We start from the raw sequence: 19,892 nt of genomic DNA, 5'->3' as shown, positions 1-19,892 counted from the left end.
AGAGAGAGGGGTTCATACAGACACACTGACTGACTGGACACTCCAGTACATTAACACTGCACTGAGAGAGAGGGGTTAATACAGACACACTGACTGGACACTCCAGTACATTAACACTGCACTGAGAGAGAGGGGTTCATACAGACACACTGACTGGACACTCCAGTACATTAACACTGCACTGAGAGAGAGTGGTTCATACAGACACACTGACTGACTGGACACTCCAGTACATTAACACTGCACTGAGAGAGAGGGGTTCATACAGACACACTGACTGACTGGACACTCCAGTACATTAACACTGCACTGAGAGAGATGAACAGAGGTGGGGGATTAACGGATTAGAGAGAGGCACAAAGAGAGAAGATATTTAAAGGCACAATAGCAGCTGAGAAACCCGTGGCATTCTTGACATACCGGAGCGCTGACACTGTCCCTAGAATACAGAAAACACAACTGATACATCCTGAATCCTGACAGTTTCTCAGCCAAGAAGATACAATGATGCCAAATCATCTCTTTCTCCCTCTTGTGGCCGAGCCCGGTAATGACATGGAAACACCAGAATACCAGTAAAGCCCTTTGCTTCTTGTTGACTCTCCTCCTATTCTTGTGTCCTCTTGCATACTCCCAAGACGTTTAACTCCACAGGCGTGAATACATACTTCTGGCATTTTACTATTTTGAAGATACTGCTTTCTTCTTTGTAAACGAAGTCCCCATGCCATAGGTTTGTCTGTTAACCTTGGAGGGAAAGGTGCTCAGAATAGGTGCCCACAGCTGTTGGTATCAGCTTGATATCAACTCACAAGTGGAGGTGACGTTTCTGTAATTGAAAATGTTCCAAAGCTGCACAGGGGCAAGGTGGAGAGTTTCTGTAAAAGAGGTACTTGAAAACTACATTATAGTGCATCTGAATGGCCCCCGTTAATGCTGTGCCATGGGAGAAGACGTGAGATCGCTCACATTAAGCAGGTCAGGCAGGTAGGGAACTTTAAGTACATGCATAGCCTGAGGAAAGGGTGGGGTGGCTGGATCCGAGATTAAATCTGTCCCGAGCAGGAGCTGCCTTGAAAATGGGAGGGTGTTGCTCACCTGCAGCATCTCTGTGTCAAAACTGGAAAGACGTCAGTGCTTTGCTGACTGCAGGAACAATTATCACTGGTACGGCAGCCTCTGCTGGTCAGAGCTAATAACTGCAACAGAGAATCTTCACAGCACGAACTACAGTAAATAGGCAACTCCAACATTCCCAACTCCCATCAGTCCATCACACATAAAAAAACAGCACAGACAGGAGGGGGTTGTTTTCTGCAGATTTTATTGTCATTTTTCAAACTGGAAGCTGAGAACTGTTATACATCTCTCACAGACGTCCCCGCCATCACCAGCACTGAAGGGGACACTGTGAGGAGTGTCCCTGTAGACGCCCGACAGCCAAGCACATTCAGGTACAGAAGGTCTGACGACAGCCCCGCGTGCGGCTCCTCGTTTCCACTAGCCACCTGCAGGCTGGGCCGGGCCGGGCCAGAGGCGCTGGCTGACTCTGCAGGCACTGCCCGCCTAGGAAGCTGCTGAGCTGCACCGGAGGCCACCGAGCTGCAGTCACCCGTTATTACAGCCCTGTTCCCTGCAGGATACTGCAGAGCGGAGACGAAGGAACGCACGCCTCTCGACAGAACCCGAACGCTAAACGCTCATCTCTGGGCCGACAGTGGACACTTGCTTCGATGCCTGGGGCGAGTCTGGATACGGTTACCTGTCGCGTCCTGCTCGAGAAGTGCAGGCCCAGAGCACAGGGCACAGGGCACAGGGCACAGAGCTCCTCACGCGACCCGAAAGGGCTTCTTCAGAATCAACTGCAAAACAAGAGCCAGGGGACACAAGAGGAAACGGCAGGGAAGAGCATTTAAAACCGAGAGCAGGCCGCACTGCTTTACACAGAGGGTGGTGGGGGTGGGGAACAGGCTGCTCAGCCATGTTGTTGAAGCCGATACCCTGGCTTCTCTCCAGACACAGCTGGGTGAGCTCCTCCAGTCAGGACAGGAGGCTCTTCTATACACAGAGGGTGGCGGGGTTGGGGAACAAGCCGATACCCTGGACTCTCTCGAAACACAGCTGGTGCGGGACCCCCAGTTCCAGTAGGTATTAACACTGAAACGAGCCAGAGGAGCCCAGTGGCCTCCTGTCGTTTGTGAGCTCCTGTGCTCTCCTGTACTCCCCCCGCCCACTCTGGCGCCGGCGGACTACCGCTCGTGACCCGCAAGGCTGCCGAAACAGCAGAGGTGCCACACGGACCCCCAGGCCTGGGGGGAGGGGGATTCCCCATTCAAACCCAGAACTGGGCCATCGGGTCAGTTCTGGGTCACACCCCCTACCTTCCACGCTGCTCTGTCCCAGGACGCTGCCGCACACAGAGCGCGGAGCCGGATCAGCGGAGGCCCTGGAGTTCCTGGCCACGCCGCCACAGGCGCCCGCCCGCCCGCCCGCCAGCCGGCGAAGAGCACGCTCTGCTGGCTCCTCCCGGAGACGACCGTCGGACCGCGACCGCGAGCGGCACCGACTCCTGCCCCAGACGTCACGCGCACATTTCTGACCGTCCCACCGCCGCCGTCGCCACCAGGAACACAAGCGCGCCATTGCCGGACCTCCAGGGCCCACGCGGGGTCAGCGCCGCCTTGAACCCGGACGGGCGGGCCTGGCACAGCCACACTGCAGGGCACAGGGAGGAAGCAGGGAGGCGGGAGCAGAACCAGCACGCGGGCCGAGCGCAGCCACAGACCAGCGCGAGGAGGGCAGCGGGCCGTCAGCAGTCCCGCGCCAGCCCCCCGCCTCAGATGGAGGGGTTGGGTGTGGACAGCAGGGGGACGTTGTCCTTCCTCCTCCTGCCCAGCGGGGGGCGGCGGTACGCCTCGCCGTCCGGCAGGGTCTCCGGCAGGGGCTTCCTCTTGCTCTCTGGCAGCAGCAGGATGGACAGGACGCACAGCAGGGCGAGGGAGGAGTAGACCACGTGGTGCAGGAAGTAGCCGTAGTGGTTGTGCAGGTCCATGATGGGGGCACTGAGACGGCCCACTGAGCCCAGAGCCAGAATCACACCAACACCACAGCCCCTGAGAGAGAGGGTTTAATAAAGACACACTGACTGACTGGACACTCCAGTACATTAACACTGCACTGAGAGAGAGGGGTTAATACAGACACACTGACTGACTGGACACTCCAGTACATTAACACTGCACTGAGAGAGAGGGGTTAATACAGACACACTGACTGGACACTCCAGTACATTAACACTGCACTGAGAGAGAGGGGTTCATACAGACACACTGACTGGACACTCCAGTACATTAACACTGCACTGAGAGAGAGGGGTTAATACAGACACACTGACTGGACACTCCAGTACATTAACACTGCACTGAGAGAGAGGGGTTCATACAGACACACTGACTGGACACTCCAGTACATTAACACTGCACTGAGAGAGAGGGGTTCATACAGACACACTGACTGACTGGACACTCCAGTACATTAACACTGCACTGAGAGAGAGGGGTTCATACAGACACACTGGCTGACTGGACACTCCAGTACATTAACACTGCACTGAGAGAGAGGGGTTAATACAGACACACTGACTGACTGGACACTCCAGTACATTAACACTGCACTGAGAGAGAGGGGTTCATACAGACACACTGACTGGACACTCCAGTACATTAACACTGCACTGAGAGAGAGGGGTTCATACAGACACACTGACTGACTGGACACTCCAGTACATGAACACTGCACTGAGAGAGAGGGGTTCATACAGACACACTGACTGACTGGACACTCCAGTACATTAACACTGCACTGAGAGAGAGGGGTTCATACAGACACACTGACTGGACACTCCAGTACATTAACACTGCACTGAGAGAGAGGGGTTCATACAGACACACTGACTGACTGGACACTCCAGTACAGTAACTGTAATGAGGGGTGGAGGGAGCAGTCCTACCGGATGATGGTGGGCACGATCTCGGCTGTGAAGAGGACGCAGAGCGAGGCCGCAGCCTGCGAGGAGAAGAGCCCCAGGACAGAGAAGATGGTGATCGCCCACTCATTGAGGTCTGTGAGAGAGAGAAGGAGGATCACTGCAGGGGCAGAAGGAGATCAGGCCTTACACACATTCATCTGAAAAGAGAAGCTCAACAAACCAACAGCACTGCAAATCAAATGCAAGGCACAACACATCTTGTGTAATACATCCTCTCCGCCACAAGGGGGCACCTAAGCCACACAGTCACACTAAATTTCTAATTTCTCAAGTTCAACCAGTTTTATTGGCACAGCCAGCAAATTAGCGTCACCAAAGCCACAAGACATTTACAGCTAAATTATTATTGCTGCTATTTTAAATTAAGAGGGCACAAACTTCAAAAGCAATGAGGGTCATGTGGTGCTCCCATCGCTGTAAGTGTACTGAGACAGGCGATCAAAGGGAATTTTCTGGCTAATCATAATAAAGAGCAGACCTTCACCAGAAATGGGGGTAAAAGGAGAGAGCAGGAAGGAAACAGAAGGCAGACAGAAAGAAGAAGCACCATCACCCTCCTCCTCCTCAGAGCTCGCGCCAGGCAAGAGGACTTAGTTCTGATCCGTCTCAGAGACCACAGTCTGGCTAGTTAGTCAGCAACCGGGTATGGAGAGCTCCATGTCCAATTTCATTTCAGGAAATTCCCATTTCCTTGGCTGTGGAATCCTCGGACTAGAGACCTTCTCTCCTAGTCGGTGATGCGCCTTTAGAACAGGAAGACTCCCATTCACCCGGCACAGCCATGCTGTAGGGACTGGTCTTATCAGGGCTCAGGGGCAGTCCGGTGTGTGGTGTGCACGTGGGTGAGGCGGTGCAGTCCGGTGTGTGTGCTGTGCACGCGTGTGAGGCGGGCCTGTCCGGTGTGTGGTGTGCACGCGTGAGAGGCGGTGCTGTCTGGTGTGTGTGTTGTGCACGCGTGTGAAGCGGTCCTGTCCGGTGTGTGTGCTGTGCACGCGTGTGAAGCGGTCCTGTCCGGTGTGTGGTGTGCACGCCTGAGAGGCGGTGCTGTCCGGTGTGTGTGCTGTGCACATGTGTGAAGCGGTCCTGTCTGGTGTGTGGTGTGCACGCGTGTGAGGCGGTCCTGCCCGGTGTGTGGTGTGCACGTGTGAGAGGCGGTGCTGTCCGGTGTGTGGTGTGCACGCGTGTGAAGCGGTCCTGTCCGGTGTGTGTGCTGTGCACACGTGTGAAGCGGTCCTGTCCGGCGTGTGGTGTGCACGCGTGAGAGGCGGTGCTGTCCGGTGTGTGTGCTGTGCACATGTGTGAAGCGGTCCTGTCCGGTGTGTGGTGTGCACGCGTGAGAGGCGGTGCTGTCCGGTGTGTGGTGTGCACGCGTGAGAGGCGGTCCTGTCCGGTGTGTGGTGTGCACGCGTGTGAGGCGGTCCTGCCCGGTGTGTGGTGTGCACGCGTGAGAGGCGGTGCTACCCGGTGTGTGGTGTGCACGCGTGAGAGGCGGTGCTGCCCGGTGTGTGGTGTGCACGCGTGAGAGGCGGTGCTGTCCGGTGTGTGGTGTGCACGCGTGAGAGGCGGTGCTGTCCGGTGTGTGGTGTGCACGCGTGAGAGGCGGTCCTGTCCGGTGTGTGTGCTATGCACGCAGGTGAGGTAGTGGTGTCCAGTTTGTGTTGTCAGTGTCCCAGTGGGCTTGGTTTGTTCTGTGCATGTCTGTGTGTACCAGCGTGAGAAATAATGCTGTCCAGTGTGTGTTGTGTGCGTGTGTGTGTCCCAGTGCATGAGGTGGTGCAGTCCAGTGTGTGTTGTGTGCGTGTGTGTGTCCAGTGTGTGAGGTAATGCTGTTTGGTTTGTGCTGTGATTGGGTTGACTGTGATTCATGTTGTTTCAGCTGTGCTCTCCTGAGGTGTCGGTGAGCTTCAGGACCAGCTGGATCAGCTCTGGGCTCAGCAGGGCCTTGTGGTGGTTGGAGGACTGGTAACTTTTTTAAGGTGTAGCCTATAGATAACCAATACTGTGTATTTTATTTTTCTTCTGTTTATCAATTAGCAGTAGATATTGGCCTAATTCCTCCCTGCACTCATTGTTAGCAGTTTGTCTCTGCACATGCAAGATGTTTTTACAGAAATCTGTGAGCAGGGCTTTAACAGAGTGTTTGTGTCATTGTAATCCTGGACTGTGACAGGAGTCCACACTTCACTGCCACATGGCCAGCAGCCATGTCACCCAGCAGCTCACACAGGCAGCCCACTGGAGCTCAGCAGGTGTGAGCCTGGCCAGTACCTGAGTGGGAGACCTCCTGGGAAAAGCTAAGGTTGCTGCTGGAAGAGGTGTTAGTGGGGCCAGCAGGGGGCGCTCACCCTGCAGTCTGTGTGGGTCCTAATGCCCCAGTATAGTGACGGGGACACTGTACTGTAAACAGGCGCCGTCCTTCAGATGAGACGTAAAACGGAGGTCCTGACTCTCTGTGGTCATTAAAAACCCCAGGGCATTTCTCGAAGAGAGTAGGGGTGTAACCCTGGAGTCCTGGTCAAATTTCCCCCTGGCCTTTACCAGTCATGGCCTCCTAATAACCCCCCCCCCTCTGAACTGCCTTCATTACTCTGCTCTCCTCCCCACTGAGAGCTGGTGTGTGTGAGCAGACTGGAGCATCATCCAGGTGGGGCTGCACACTGGTGCTGGTGGAGAGGAGACTCCATCACCTGTAAAGAGCTTTGAGTGGAGTGTCTAGAAAGCGCTATGTAAGTGTAATCAATTATTCATTCTTATTACATACTCTAGAGCAGCAGGATGGACAACAATTTCTACTCTTCAGAGCTGGACTTTGAGGGGAGGAGGGGATATTGCAGACCCGTTCAATGGTGCAGAAAGGCCCGCGTGCCCTCTCCTTCAGCACCCTCCCTGCCAGGTCAGTCAGCAATGAACCGATTCTCAGCATGAGGCTACGCAGGAATGAACATGCAACAGCTGTGCCATACACGCACTCAGCCACAAGGGGGAGCAGGAGTCACGATGACTGACTCACACTCTATGAGTCCCAGCAGTATCAGGGAAGCAAGGCCCGTCATCGTCATAGCCAGGAGCAGGATGCCACGGCGACCGCAGCGATCCACAGTGGCGCAGAGACAAGCACAGGCCACGCCCCCCGTGCTGCACGACAGGAGATAGGAGGAGTAGAACCCAGTCTGGGTCCCCCGGACATCCCCCCGAAACGAGCTGTAGCAGTGGTGGATACCATGAGATATGAACCTGCCAGAGAGAGAGAGGGGTTCATACAGACACACTGACTGCCTGGACACTCCAGTACATTAACACTGCACTGAGAGAGAGGGGTTCATACAGACACACTGACTGGACACTCCAGTACATTAACACTGCACTGAGAGAGAGGGGTTCATACAGACACACTGACTGCCTGGACACTCCAGTACATTAACACTGCACTGAGAGAGAGGGGTTAATACAGACACACTGACTGGACACTCCAGTACATTAACACTGCACTGAGAGAGAGGGGTTCATACAGACACACTGACTGCCTGGACACTCCAGTACATTAACACTGCACTGAGAGAGAGGGGTTAATACAGACACACTGACTGGACACTCCAGTACATTAACACTGCACTGAGAGAGAGGGGTTCATACAGACACACTGACTGACTGGACACTCCAGTACATTAACACTGCACTGAGAGAGAGGGGTTCATACAGACACACTGACTGGACACTCCAGTACATTAACACTGCACTGAGAGAGGGATTAATACAGACACACTGACTGGACACTCCAGTACATTAACACTGCACTGAGAGAGAGGGGTTCATACAGACACACTGACTGACTGGACACTCCAGTACATTAACACTGCACTGAGAGAGAGGGGTTAATACAGACACACTGACTGGACACTCCAGTACATTAACACTGCACTGAGAGAGAGGGGTTCATACAGACACACTGACTGGACACTCCAGTACATTAACACTGCACTGAGAGAGGGATTAATACAGACACACTGACTGGACACTCCAGTACATTAACACTGCACTGAGAGAGAGGGGTTCATACAGACACACTGACTGACTGGACACTCCAGTACATTAACACTGCACTGAGAGAGAGGGGTTAATACAGACACACTGACTGGACACTCCAGTACATTAACACTGCACTGAGAGAGAGGGGTTCATACAGACACACTGACTGGACACTCCAGTACATTAACACTGCACTGAGAGAGAGGGGTTCATACAGACACACTGACTGACTGGACACTCCAGTACATTAACACTGCACTGAGAGAGAGGGGTTCATACAGACACACTGACTGGACACTCCAGTACATTAACACTGCACTAAGAGAGAGGGGTTAATACAGACAGACTGACTGGACACTCCAGTACATTAACACTGCACTGAGAGAGAGGGGTTCATACAGACACACTGACTGACTGGACACTCCAATACATTAACACTGCACTGAGAGAGAGGGGTTAATACAGACACACTGACTGGACACTCCAGTACATTAACACTGCACTGAGAGAGAGGGGTTAATACAGACACACTGACTGACTGGACACTCCAGTACATTAACACTGCACTGAGAGAGAGGGGTTCATACAGACACACTGACTGACTGGACACTCCAGTACATTAACACTGCACTGAGAGAGAGGGGTTCATACAGACACACTGACTGGACACTCCAGTACATTAACACTGCACTGAGAGAGGGATTAATACAGACACACTGACTGGACACTCCAGTACATTAACACTGCACTGAGAGAGAGGGGTTCATACAGACACACTGACTGACTGGACACTCCAGTACATTAACACTGCACTGAGAGAGAGGGGTTAATACAGACACACTGACTGGACACTCCAGTACATTAACACTGCACTGAGAGAGAGGGGTTCATACAGACACACTGACTGGACACTCCAGTACATTAACACTGCACTGAGAGAGGGATTAATACAGACACACTGACTGGACACTCCAGTACATTAACACTGCACTGAGAGAGAGGGGTTCATACAGACACACTGACTGACTGGACACTCCAGTACATTAACACTGCACTGAGAGAGAGGGGTTAATACAGACACACTGACTGGACACTCCAGTACATTAACACTGCACTGAGAGAGAGGGGTTCATACAGACACACTGACTGGACACTCCAGTACATTAACACTGCACTGAGAGAGAGGGGTTCATACAGACACACTGACTGACTGGACACTCCAGTACATTAACACTGCACTGAGAGAGAGGGGTTCATACAGACACACTGACTGGACACTCCAGTACATTAACACTGCACTAAGAGAGAGGGGTTAATACAGACAGACTGACTGGACACTCCAGTACATTAACACTGCACTGAGAGAGAGGGGTTCATACAGACACACTGACTGACTGGACACTCCAATACATTAACACTGCACTGAGAGAGAGGGGTTAATACAGACACACTGACTGGACACTCCAGTACATTAACACTGCACTGAGAGAGAGGGGTTAATACAGACACACTGACTGACTGGACACTCCAGTACATTAACACTGCACTGAGAGAGAGGGGTTAATACAGACACACTGACTGGACACTCCAGTACATTAACACTGCACTGAGAGAGAGGGGTTCATACAGACACACTGACTGACTGTACACTCCAGTACATTAACACTGCACTGAGAGAGAGGGGTTCATACAGACACACTGACTGGACACTCCAGTACATTAACACTGCACTGAGAGGGGGATTCATACAGACACACAGAGGTAATACTCACGAAGTGAAACCCAGCACACAGAGGTTCTTCCAGATGTTCCTGCAGTGCAGCAGTTCAGGGAGCGACAGCCAGGGGGCAGTAGAGTGGGGCCTGTACAAGCTCACCGAGTCCAGCTCTGTCAACACACAGCACAGTTACACACAGGTGACTGCCAACATTGCTTCGCATGTCTCTCTACTCTACACAACAGGAGCTACAACAGCAGCTCTGTCGACACAGCAGCACAACACTGTAATACACCAAGTGTCACTGTGTAGCACTTTAACAACACAGATCAGGCACAGCCACAGGCTCCAACTGTGGTGAAGTACAAAATCACAACAGCACACAACAGGAATGTACAGCAACGGTCCAGACTACACAGAGTGCTCCTCTGCCAACACACAACACAACACTGCCTCGCCAACCTGAGCACACACGCACATGCAAACGCACATACCTGTGAAGCCGTCCTCCTCTCTCTCCCTCTCCCTCTGCTCGCGGAAGGAGTGCAGGTCTGTCTGCTCTGGGCTGGAGAGCAGGAGCCAGCGAGGCGACTCGGGGAACACACCTGGCAGGCTGACACAGGCCGCAGGTTAGCATGTCCGTGACGTCACTTCCTGCCAGACAGGACCGAGGCCCTGCCTGACTGGCCCAGCCCCATACCCACTCCTGTCCAGCCAAACCTAACGCACTGCAACCCAGCCCAGCCCCATACCCAGTCCACCTCAGCTGAACCCAACCCACCCCAGCCCAGTCCAGCCCCACACCCAGCCCCGCAGAACCCAACACACCCCAGCTGAACCCAACCCAGCCCAGTCCAGCCCAGCCCCACACCCAGCCCCGCAGAACCCAACACACCCCAGCTGAACCCAACACACCCCAGCCCAGTCCAGCCCCACACCCAGCCCCGCAGAACCCAACACACCCCAGCCCAGTCCAGCCCCACACCCAGCCCCGCAGAACCCAACCAATCCCAGCCCAGTCCAGCCCCACACCCAGCCCCACAGAACCCAACACACCCCAGCCCAGTCCAGCCCCACACCCAGCCGCGCAGAACCCAACACACCCCAGCCTGGCCCAGCCCTACACCCAGCCAAACACCCCAGCCCAGTCCAGCCCAGCCCAGCCGAACCCAACACACCACAGCCCGGCCCAGCTCCACACCCAGCCCAGCCCAGCCGAACCCAACACACCACAGCCCAGCCCAGCCGAACCCAATACACCCCAGCCTGGTCCAGCCCCACACCCAGCCCATCTCACACAACCCACATAGCCCGAGAGATCCTGACCGAGCCCGAACCCGACTCTCACCCGTAGCTCAGGAACAGAGCCAGGGGGGCCGTGATCGCCCCCTGTAGGCCCCTCCAGGACTGGCAGCCCACAGCCACGCCCAGCAGCAGAAACTCCCCGGCAACCATCACCAGGCCCGCTGCCATGGTGACCATCAGCCGCATCGACGGGTCGCACAGCTCCACACCTGTGGGTCAAGCACAGAGGCGGTCAGCTCGGAGGAGCCCTGTCTGTCCCTCTGCCCGCCCCGCCCTCTGCCCCCCGACCCCTGTCACTCACGGGTGATGTACAGAGTGAGGTAGACTCCGGCTGTGGCAGCGGCGAGGAAGAAGCGCGTGAGGATAAAGATGGAAGGGGAGGGGGAGAGACACACCAGCAGCCCGAACAGCACTGACAAGGACAAGGAGGACAAGAAGGCCTTCAGCCGCCCAAACCTGAGAGAGAGAGACAGACAGGAAGTCAGTGTGTCTGTATGAACCCCTCTCTCTCAGTGCAGTGTTAATGTACTGGAGTGTCCAGTCAGTCAGTGTGTCTGTATGAACCCCTCTCTCTCACTGCAGTGTTAATGTACTGGAGTGTCCAGTCAGTGTGTCTGTATGAACCCCTCTCTCTCAGTGCAGTGTTAATGTACTGGAGTGTCCAGTCAGTCAGTGTGTCTGTATGAACCCCTCTCTCTCAGTGCAGTGTTAATGTACTGGAGTGTCCAGTCAGTCAGTGTGTCTGTATGAACCCCTCTCTCTCAGTGCAGTGTTAATGTACTGGAGTGTCCAGTCAGTCAGTGTGTCTGTATGAACCCCTCTCTCTCAGTGCAGTGTTAATGTACTGGAGTGTCCAGTCAGTGTGTCTGTATTAACCCCTCTCTCTCAGTGCAGTGTTAATGTACTGGAGTGTCCAGTCAGTCAGTGTGTCTGTATGAACCCCTCTCTCTCAGTGCAGTGTTAATGTACTGGAGTGTCCAGTCAGTCAGTGTGTCTGTATGAACCCCTCTCTCTCAGTGCAGTGTTAATGTACTGGAGTGTCCAGTCAGTCAGTGTGTCTGTATGAACCCCTCTCTCTCAGTGCAGTGTTAATGTACTGGAGTGTCCAGTCAGTGTGTCTGTATGAACCCCTCTCTCTCAGTGCAGTGTTAATGTACTGGAGTGTCCAGTCAGTGTGTCTGTATGAACCCCTCTCTCTCAGTGCAGTGTTAATGTACTGGAGTGTCCAGTCAGTGTGTCTGTATGAACCCCTCTCTCTCAGTGCAGTGTTAATGTACTGGAGTGTCCAGTCAGTGTGTCTGTATTAACCCCTCTCTCTCAGTGCAGTGTTAATGTACTGGAGTGTCCAGTCAGTCAGTGTGTCTGTATGAACCCCTCTCTCTCAGTGCAGTGTTAATGTACTGGAGTGTCCAGTCAGTGTGTCTGTATGAACCCCTCTCTCTCAGTGCAGTGTTAATGTACTGGAGTGTCCAGTCAGTGTGTCTGTATGAACCCCTCTCTCTCAGTGCAGTGTTAATGTACTGGAGTGTCCAGTCAGTGTGTCTGTATGAACCCCTCTCTCTCAGTGCAGTGTTAATGTACTGGAGTGTCCAGTCAGTGTGTCTGTATTAACCCCTCTCTCTCAGTGCAGTGTTAATGTACTGGAGTGTCCAGTCAGTCAGTGTGTCTGTATGAACCCCTCTCTCTCAGTGCAGTGTTAATGTACTGGAGTGTCCAGTCAGTCAGTGTGTCTGTATGAACCCCTCTCTCTCAGTGCAGTGTTAATGTACTGGAGTGTCCAGTCAGTCAGTGTGTCTGTATGAACCCCTCTCTCTCAGTGCAGTGTTAATGTACTGGAGTGTCCAGTCAGTCAGTGTGTCTGTATTAACCCCTCTCTCTACCTGTCAGCAATGTAGCCCAGGATCAAACATCCGGTCAGGATGCCCAGTATGAAACAGACCTCCTCCACTGGCACCTTCCAGTACTGGTCACACACTAGGTCCCACTGTGGAGAGAGGGTGGAGGGACACAGGAGGGTTGAGGAACTCACCTATCAGAAATAACATTGTCCCCACACTGCCAACAAGCATAGCATAGGAAGAGGAGCATGCATTAACAACAGCAAGAATTAATAAGGGTAAGAAACAGCGCCCTCTCCCTCTGCACAGACTCAGCAGGGGAACTGCAGTCCCCATCATCACTAACAGTAATAATGCTGTAAGAAACAGCGCCCCCTCAATGTGCACAGGCTCAGCAGGGGAACTGCAGTCCTCATCAGCAGAAACGGTAATAATGCTGTAAAAAACAGCGCCCCCTCCCTGTGCACAGGCTCAGGGGGGGAACTGCAGTCCCCATCAGTAGTAACAGTAATAATGCTGTAAGAAATAGCGCCCCCTCCCTGTACAAAAGCTCAGCGCGGAAACTGTAGTCCCCATCAGCAGAAACGGTAATAATGCTGTAAAAAACAGCGCCCCCACCCTGTGCACAGGCTCAGCGGGGGAACTGCAGTCCCCATCAGCAGTAACAGCAATAATAGAGTAAGAAACAGCGCCCCCTCCCTGTGCACAGGCTCAGCGGGAAAACTGCAGTCCCCATCAGCAGTAACAGTAATAATGCTGTAAGAAACAGCGCCCCCTCCCTGTGCACAGGCGCAGCAGGGGAACTGCAGCCACAGGCAGCACTCCCAGACCAGGGCAGGCCCTCGGTACCTCGGTGACCATGTTGTGCTTCAGGCCCTCAGTGCTGTTGTAGACCCAGCCCGCCTGGCAGGGCACAGTGCCGGCCGGGGTCCCATTCACCAGCTGGACCTGCTGGCACTGGGCGGGCGTGGCGTTGAGCGGCGCGCGCGTGTCGGGGGCCGGCGCGCAGCGGTGCGGGGGCGACCGCGTCAGCAGGGCGTCGGAGGACAGGACGAAGGCCAGGAAGAGGTTGGGGGCGGCGGTCAGGGCCAGCAGGAGGCGCTGCCGGCGCCGGCCCAGGGCCAGCACCACGCCCTCCGCGGTGGAGGACAGGGAGGAGGGCGGGGCGGGGGGCGACGGGTCCGAGAGGGAGAGGGGGGGCGTGGGGGCCTCCGGGAGGGAGCAGGGGGGCGCGGCCGAGCCGGGGCTGGGCAGCGGGTCGGAGTGGGGGTCCATCTCGGAGCTCTGTGGGCTCGTCCCGAGTGTGAGACTGAGAGAGACAACAGGAACCAGGCCGACGCTCCGGGCCGGGTCGGGTCGGCTCAGACGATCAGAACCCTGCGCTGCTCCCCTCTCCCCCTCTGTCCGGCTCCCAGGAGAGAGAGAGGGGGGAGGGGGGGATCTGGAGACAGGGAGACAGGGAGAGAAGGCTTTTCAGTCTCCACATCACCAGCAATGACGACACACAACATGAAGCACAACACGGAGGAGGCACTAGCCCAGCAGGATAAGAGCTCCGCCTGGGAACTGCGTGGGGCCTGACGCAGTTGCTCGTTCACACTACAGGCCGCGGGTGTGATATGGATAGCGGGATGCATCATTTACCCCCCTCAACTCTGATCCCGGAGGGCTGGTGCATCTGAAAGCGTCTAACTCAGCTCTCTTCAGGCTCCTAATACCCTGCTCTTCTATAGCGCTTTTCTGGACACTCGACTCAAAGCTCTTTACAGGTAATGGGGATCCCCTCCACCACCACCAGTGTGCAGCCCCACCTGGATGATGCTCCAGTCTGCTCACACACACCAGCTCTCAGTGGGGAGGAGAGCAGAGTGATGAGGCCAGTTCAGAGAGGGGGGTTATCAGGAGGCCATGATAGGTAAAGGCCAGGAGGAAATTTGGGCAGCATGCTGGGGTAACACCCCTACTCTCTTCGAGAAACACCCTGGGGTTCTAATGACCACAGAGAGTCAGGACCTCTGTTTTACGTCTCATCCGAAGGACAGCGCCTTTTTAGATACTACTGTCCCCATCACTATACTGGGGCATTAGGACCCACACAGACCACAGGGTGAGCGCCCCCTGCTGGCCCCACTAACACCTCTTCCAGCAGTAACCTCAGCTTTCCCAGGAGCCTCCCATCCGGGTACTGGCCAGACTCACACCTGCTGAGCTCCACTGGGCTGCCAGTGTGAGCTTCAGGGTGATGTAGTTACTGTTTAACAAACTCAACCAGCTCATTAGCAGTTTAATTGGCTGAATCTGGTCCAAGCTTCTCAGGACCCGAGTTCGATCACCCCAATTTACACACTCCCAACACCCCACAGCCCACACATTGACCTGAACACCCCCCCACACACTGCCCTGAACACACCCTCAACACCCCCCCCACACACTGCCCTGAACACACCCTCAACACCCCCCACACACTGCCCTGTACACACCCTCAACACCCCCCACACACTGCCCTGTACACACCCTCAACACCCCCCCACACACTGACCTGAACACACCCTCAACACCCCCCCACACACTGACCTGTACACACCCTCAACACCCCCCACACACTGACCTGTACACACCCTCAACACCCCCCACACACTGCCCTGAACACACCCTCAACACCCCCCCACACACTGCCCTGTACACACCCTCAACACCCCCCACACACTGCCCTGAACACACCCTCAACACCCCCCCACACACTGCCCTGTACACACCCTCAACACCCCCCACACACTGCCCTGTACACACCCTCAACACCCCCCACACACTGCCCTGAACACACCCTCAACACCCTCCCACACACTGCCCTGAACACACCCTCAACACCCCCCCACACACTGACCTGTACACACCCTCAACACCCCCCACACACTGACCTGTACACACCCTCAACACCCCCCCACACACTGCCCTGAACACACCCTCAACACCCCCCCACACACTGACCTGTACACACCCTCAACACCCCCCCACACACTGCCCTGAACAGACCCTCAACACCCCCCCACACACTGACCTGTACACACCCTCAACACCCCCCACACACTGACCTGTACACACCCCCACACACTGACCTGAACACACCCTCAACACCCCACCACACACTGACCTGTACACACCCTCAACACCCCCCCACACACTGCCCTGAACACACCCTCAACACCCCCCCACACACTGACCTGTACACACCCCACCACACACTGACCTGTACACACCCTCAACACCCCCCCACACACTGCCCTGAACAGACCCTCAACACCCCCCCCACATACTGCCCTGAACACACCCTCAACACCCCCCCACACACTGACCTGTACACACCCTCAACACCCCCCACACACTGACCTGTACACACCCTCAACACACCCCCACACACTGCCCTGTACACACCCCCCCACACTGACCTGTACACACCCTCAACAGCCCCCCACACACTGACCTGTACACACCCTCAACAGCCCCCCACACACTGACCTGTACACACCCTCAACACCCCCCCACACACTGCCCTGTACACCCCCCCACACACTGCCCTGTACACGCCCTCAACACCCCCCCACACTGACCTGTACACACCCTCAACAGCCCCCCACACACTGACCTGTACACACCCTCAACACCCCCTCACACACTGACCTGTACACACCCTCAACACCCCCCCACACACTGACCTGTACACACTCCCAAACCCCCCCTCCACACTGACCTGTACACACCCTCAACACCCCCCCACACACTGACCTGTACACCCCCCCCAACACACTGACCTGTACACCCCCCCACACACTGACCTGTACACACCCTCAACACCCCCCCTCCACACTGACCTGTACACACCCTCAACACACCCCCACACACTGACTTGTACACACCCTCAACACACCCCCACACACTGACTTGTACACCCCCTCACACACACTGACCTGTACACACCCTCAGCACCCCCCACACACACAGGGCAGTGTGTACACTGCCCTGTACACACCCCCACACACTGACCTGTACACACCCTCAACACCCCACCACACACTGACCTGTACACACCCTCAACACACCCCCACACACTGCCCTGTACACACCCCCACACACTGACCTGTACACACCCTCAACACCCCACCACACACTGCCCTGTACACACCCTCAACACCCCACCACACACTGCCCTGTACACACCCTCAACACCCCCCCTCCACACTGCCCTGTACACACCCTCAACACCCCCCCTCCACACTGACCTGTACACACCCTCAACACCCCCCCACACACTGACCTGTACACACCCCCACACACTGACCTGTACACACCCTCAACACCCCCCCCACACACTGACCTGTACACACCCTCAACACCCCCCCCACACACTGACCTGTACACACTCTCAACACCCCCCCATACACTGACCTGTACACACTCCCAACACCCCCCCCACACACACACTGACCTGTACACACCCTCAACACCCCCCCATACACTGACCTGTACACACTCTCAACACCCCCCCACACACACTGCCGACCACAACACGCGCTGCCATATGTTCACAGACAATACAGACACACGTGTACAACACATACACCCCACAACCGCACACACATATCTACACACACAATACACAATCACACACACAGACACCGCACAGCGACCACCCACAGGCAGTAACGGGCACACGACCCACGGACGGACACCCACGGAGCCCCAGCCCGTTTACCTCTCGCTGTCAGTATCCGGGAGGCGGGCAGGAGGATGCAGGGCCGGTACCGGCCCGGGGACCGGGAGAGAGAGCCGGGATGCACCGGAACCGCAGGTGCAGGAATATGCGGGATGAGTCTCGCCGTCGGGACAGGGAACCGGGCCGCCGCTTCAATCTCACTGAAAACGACACGTATTTCACCCGCGTCAGTCCCTCTCCCCGTCTACGTCCGTGCCTGTCGGCGCTGCTCCTGTTCGACTTTCCCAGCTTGAGGTCGTCTCTCCTCCTGCTCCTCTCCTCTCTCTCTCTCTCCCCTCTTCCTCTCCGCTGTTCCGCAGCGTCCCCTGCTCGGGCGGGAGCAGATCAAACCCGAGCCCGTCTGCCTCTGGCCCAGGATGCGGGACCGACCGAGATCCGTCTCCCTGCCTCGCCGGTCGCCGGTTTCCAACGTGACTCACACGACCCGCATCTGTCGGATTTTTAATTTGTGTTTGTTGTCGGCCGACGTAAAAAATAAAAAAAGAGCGTGCCCGTCTAACGTGCGCCGAGGTCCTTAAAGGGGAGGGCGCTGTGAGGCTCTGTGTTTACCATTTCCACATCTGAGCGTCACGCAAGCTGGAGGTCAGGGGAATTATAATATTTTAGATAAGAAACGTCATAATAAATATATCCGGGAAATTAAGGTTGGGTGTATCGTCCCCTTTATGGCGAGGAAAGTAAATTTTGAAGATAGCGGTGATGAGACTCTTGTTTGAGCGAGAACAGAGTCCGTACAATTTATTCATTATGATCACATCACCGCGTCAGAAACTAAAGACATTCGTGTTAAAATTCTTCACATTCCTGAGAAAATGGCTTTATTTTGACTGTAACACCTGTAATTTTGTGAATCTGACAGTGAAAGATCTGAACTTTTGTTCATGTTATCATATATAACAGCTGTCTTGTGTTCTGTTTCTGGTTAAATACTGTAGCCCCTATTGTAACAGACTGTTCTCCTGTACTGGACTGTAGCTCCTATTGTAACCGGACTGTTCTACTGTACTGGACTGTAGCTCCTATTGTAACAGGACTGTTCTACTGTACTGGACTGTAGCTCCTATTGTAACAGACTGTTCTCCTGTACTGGACTGTAGCTCCTATTGTAACCGGACTGTTCTACTGTACTGGACTGTAGCTCCTATTGTAACAGGATTGTTCTACTGTACTGGACTGTAGCCCCTATTGTAACAGACTGTTCTCCTGTACTGGACTGTAGCTCCTATTGTAACAGGACTGTTCTACTGTACTGGACTGTAGCTCCTGTTGTAACAGGACTGTTCTACTGTACTGGACTGTTGCCCCTATTGTAACAGACTGTTCTCCTGTACTGGACTGTAGCTCCTATTGTAACAGGACTGTTCTACTGTACTGGACTGTAGCTCCTATTGTAACAGGACTGTTCTCCTGTACTGGACTGTTCTCCTGTACTGGACTGTAGCTCCTATTGTAACAGACTGTTCTACTGTACTGGACTGTAGCTCCTATTGTAACAGGACTGTTCTCCTGTACTGGACTGTAGCTCCTATTGTAACAGGACTGTTCTACTGTACTGGACTGTAGCTCCTATTGTAACAGACTGTTCTACTGTACTGGACTGTTGCCCCTATTGTAACAGACTGTTCTCCTGTACTGGACTGTAGCTCCTATTGTAACGGGACTGTTCTCCTGTACTGGACTGTAGCTCCTATTGTAACAGGACTGTTCTCCTGTACTGGACTGTAGCTCCTATTGTAACAGACTGTTCTACTGTACTGGACTGTAGCCCCTATTGTAACAGACTGTTCTCCTGTACTGGACTGTAGTTCCTATTGTAACAGACTGTTCTCCTGTACTGGACAGTAGCTCCTATTGTAACAGACTGTTCTCCTGTACTGGACTGTAGCTCCTATTGTAACAGACTGTTCTACTGTACTGGACTGTAGCTCCTATTGTAACAGACTGTTTTACTGTACTGGACTGTAGCCCCTATTGTAACAGACTGTTCTACTGTACTGGACTGTAGCTCCTATTGTAACAGACTGTTCTACTGTACTGGACTGTAGCTCCTATTGTAACAACACTGTTCTCCTGTACTGGACTGTAGCTCCTATTGTAACAGACTGTTCTACTGTACTGGACTGTTCTACTGTACTGGACTGTAGCTCCTATTGTAACGGGACTGTTCTCCTGTACTGGACTGTAGCT

The 19,892-nt window shown here is 54.5% G+C and overlaps 1 protein-coding gene across 1 annotated transcript; it reads right to left on the bottom strand.

The window, feature by feature from the left end:
- Nucleotides 1–1,307: 1,307 nt before the first annotated feature.
- Nucleotides 1,308–18,188, bottom strand: slc22a17 (solute carrier family 22 member 17). Its single transcript, XM_088916698.1, has 10 exons — nucleotides 17,685–18,188; nucleotides 13,784–14,375; nucleotides 12,977–13,080; nucleotides 11,398–11,552; nucleotides 11,140–11,305; nucleotides 10,286–10,404; nucleotides 9,847–9,961; nucleotides 7,059–7,282; nucleotides 4,010–4,121; nucleotides 1,308–3,113 (listed from the first exon to the last, which is right to left on the bottom strand). The coding sequence occupies exons 2-10, from the start codon at nucleotides 14,207–14,209 to the stop codon at nucleotides 2,837–2,839; spliced, it is 1,698 nt and encodes a 565-aa protein (XP_088772824.1). The 5' UTR covers nucleotides 14,210–14,375; nucleotides 17,685–18,188; the 3' UTR covers nucleotides 1,308–2,836.
- Between the last annotated feature and the right edge of the window lie 1,704 nt (nucleotides 18,189–19,892).

Source organism: Atractosteus spatula, chromosome 5 (assembly GCF_055471065.1).
Source record: "Atractosteus spatula isolate fAtrSpa1 chromosome 5, fAtrSpa1.hap1, whole genome shotgun sequence".
Lineage (NCBI taxonomy): Eukaryota > Metazoa > Chordata > Actinopteri > Semionotiformes > Lepisosteidae > Atractosteus > Atractosteus spatula.
Note: the sequence above shows the minus strand (reverse complement) of the source record. Positions and strands in the feature narration are given on the sequence as shown.

What these genes read in the sequence shown, in the direction of transcription:
- slc22a17 (XM_088916698.1), bottom strand. Translation starts at nt 14,209, where the DNA reads ATGGACCCCCACTCCGACCCGCTGCCCAGCCCCGGCTCGGCCGCGCCC. An exon ending in ACTGCTGGGACTCATAGAGT is followed by an intron (nt 4,122 to 7,058) that starts GTGAGTCAGTCA and finishes TCTCTCTCACAG; the next exon opens with ACCTCAATGAGTGGGCGATC. An exon ending in ATCGTGCCCACCATCATCCG is followed by an intron (nt 3,114 to 4,009) that starts GTAGGACTGCTC and finishes CCTCTCTCTCAG; the next exon opens with GGGCTGTGGTGTTGGTGTGA.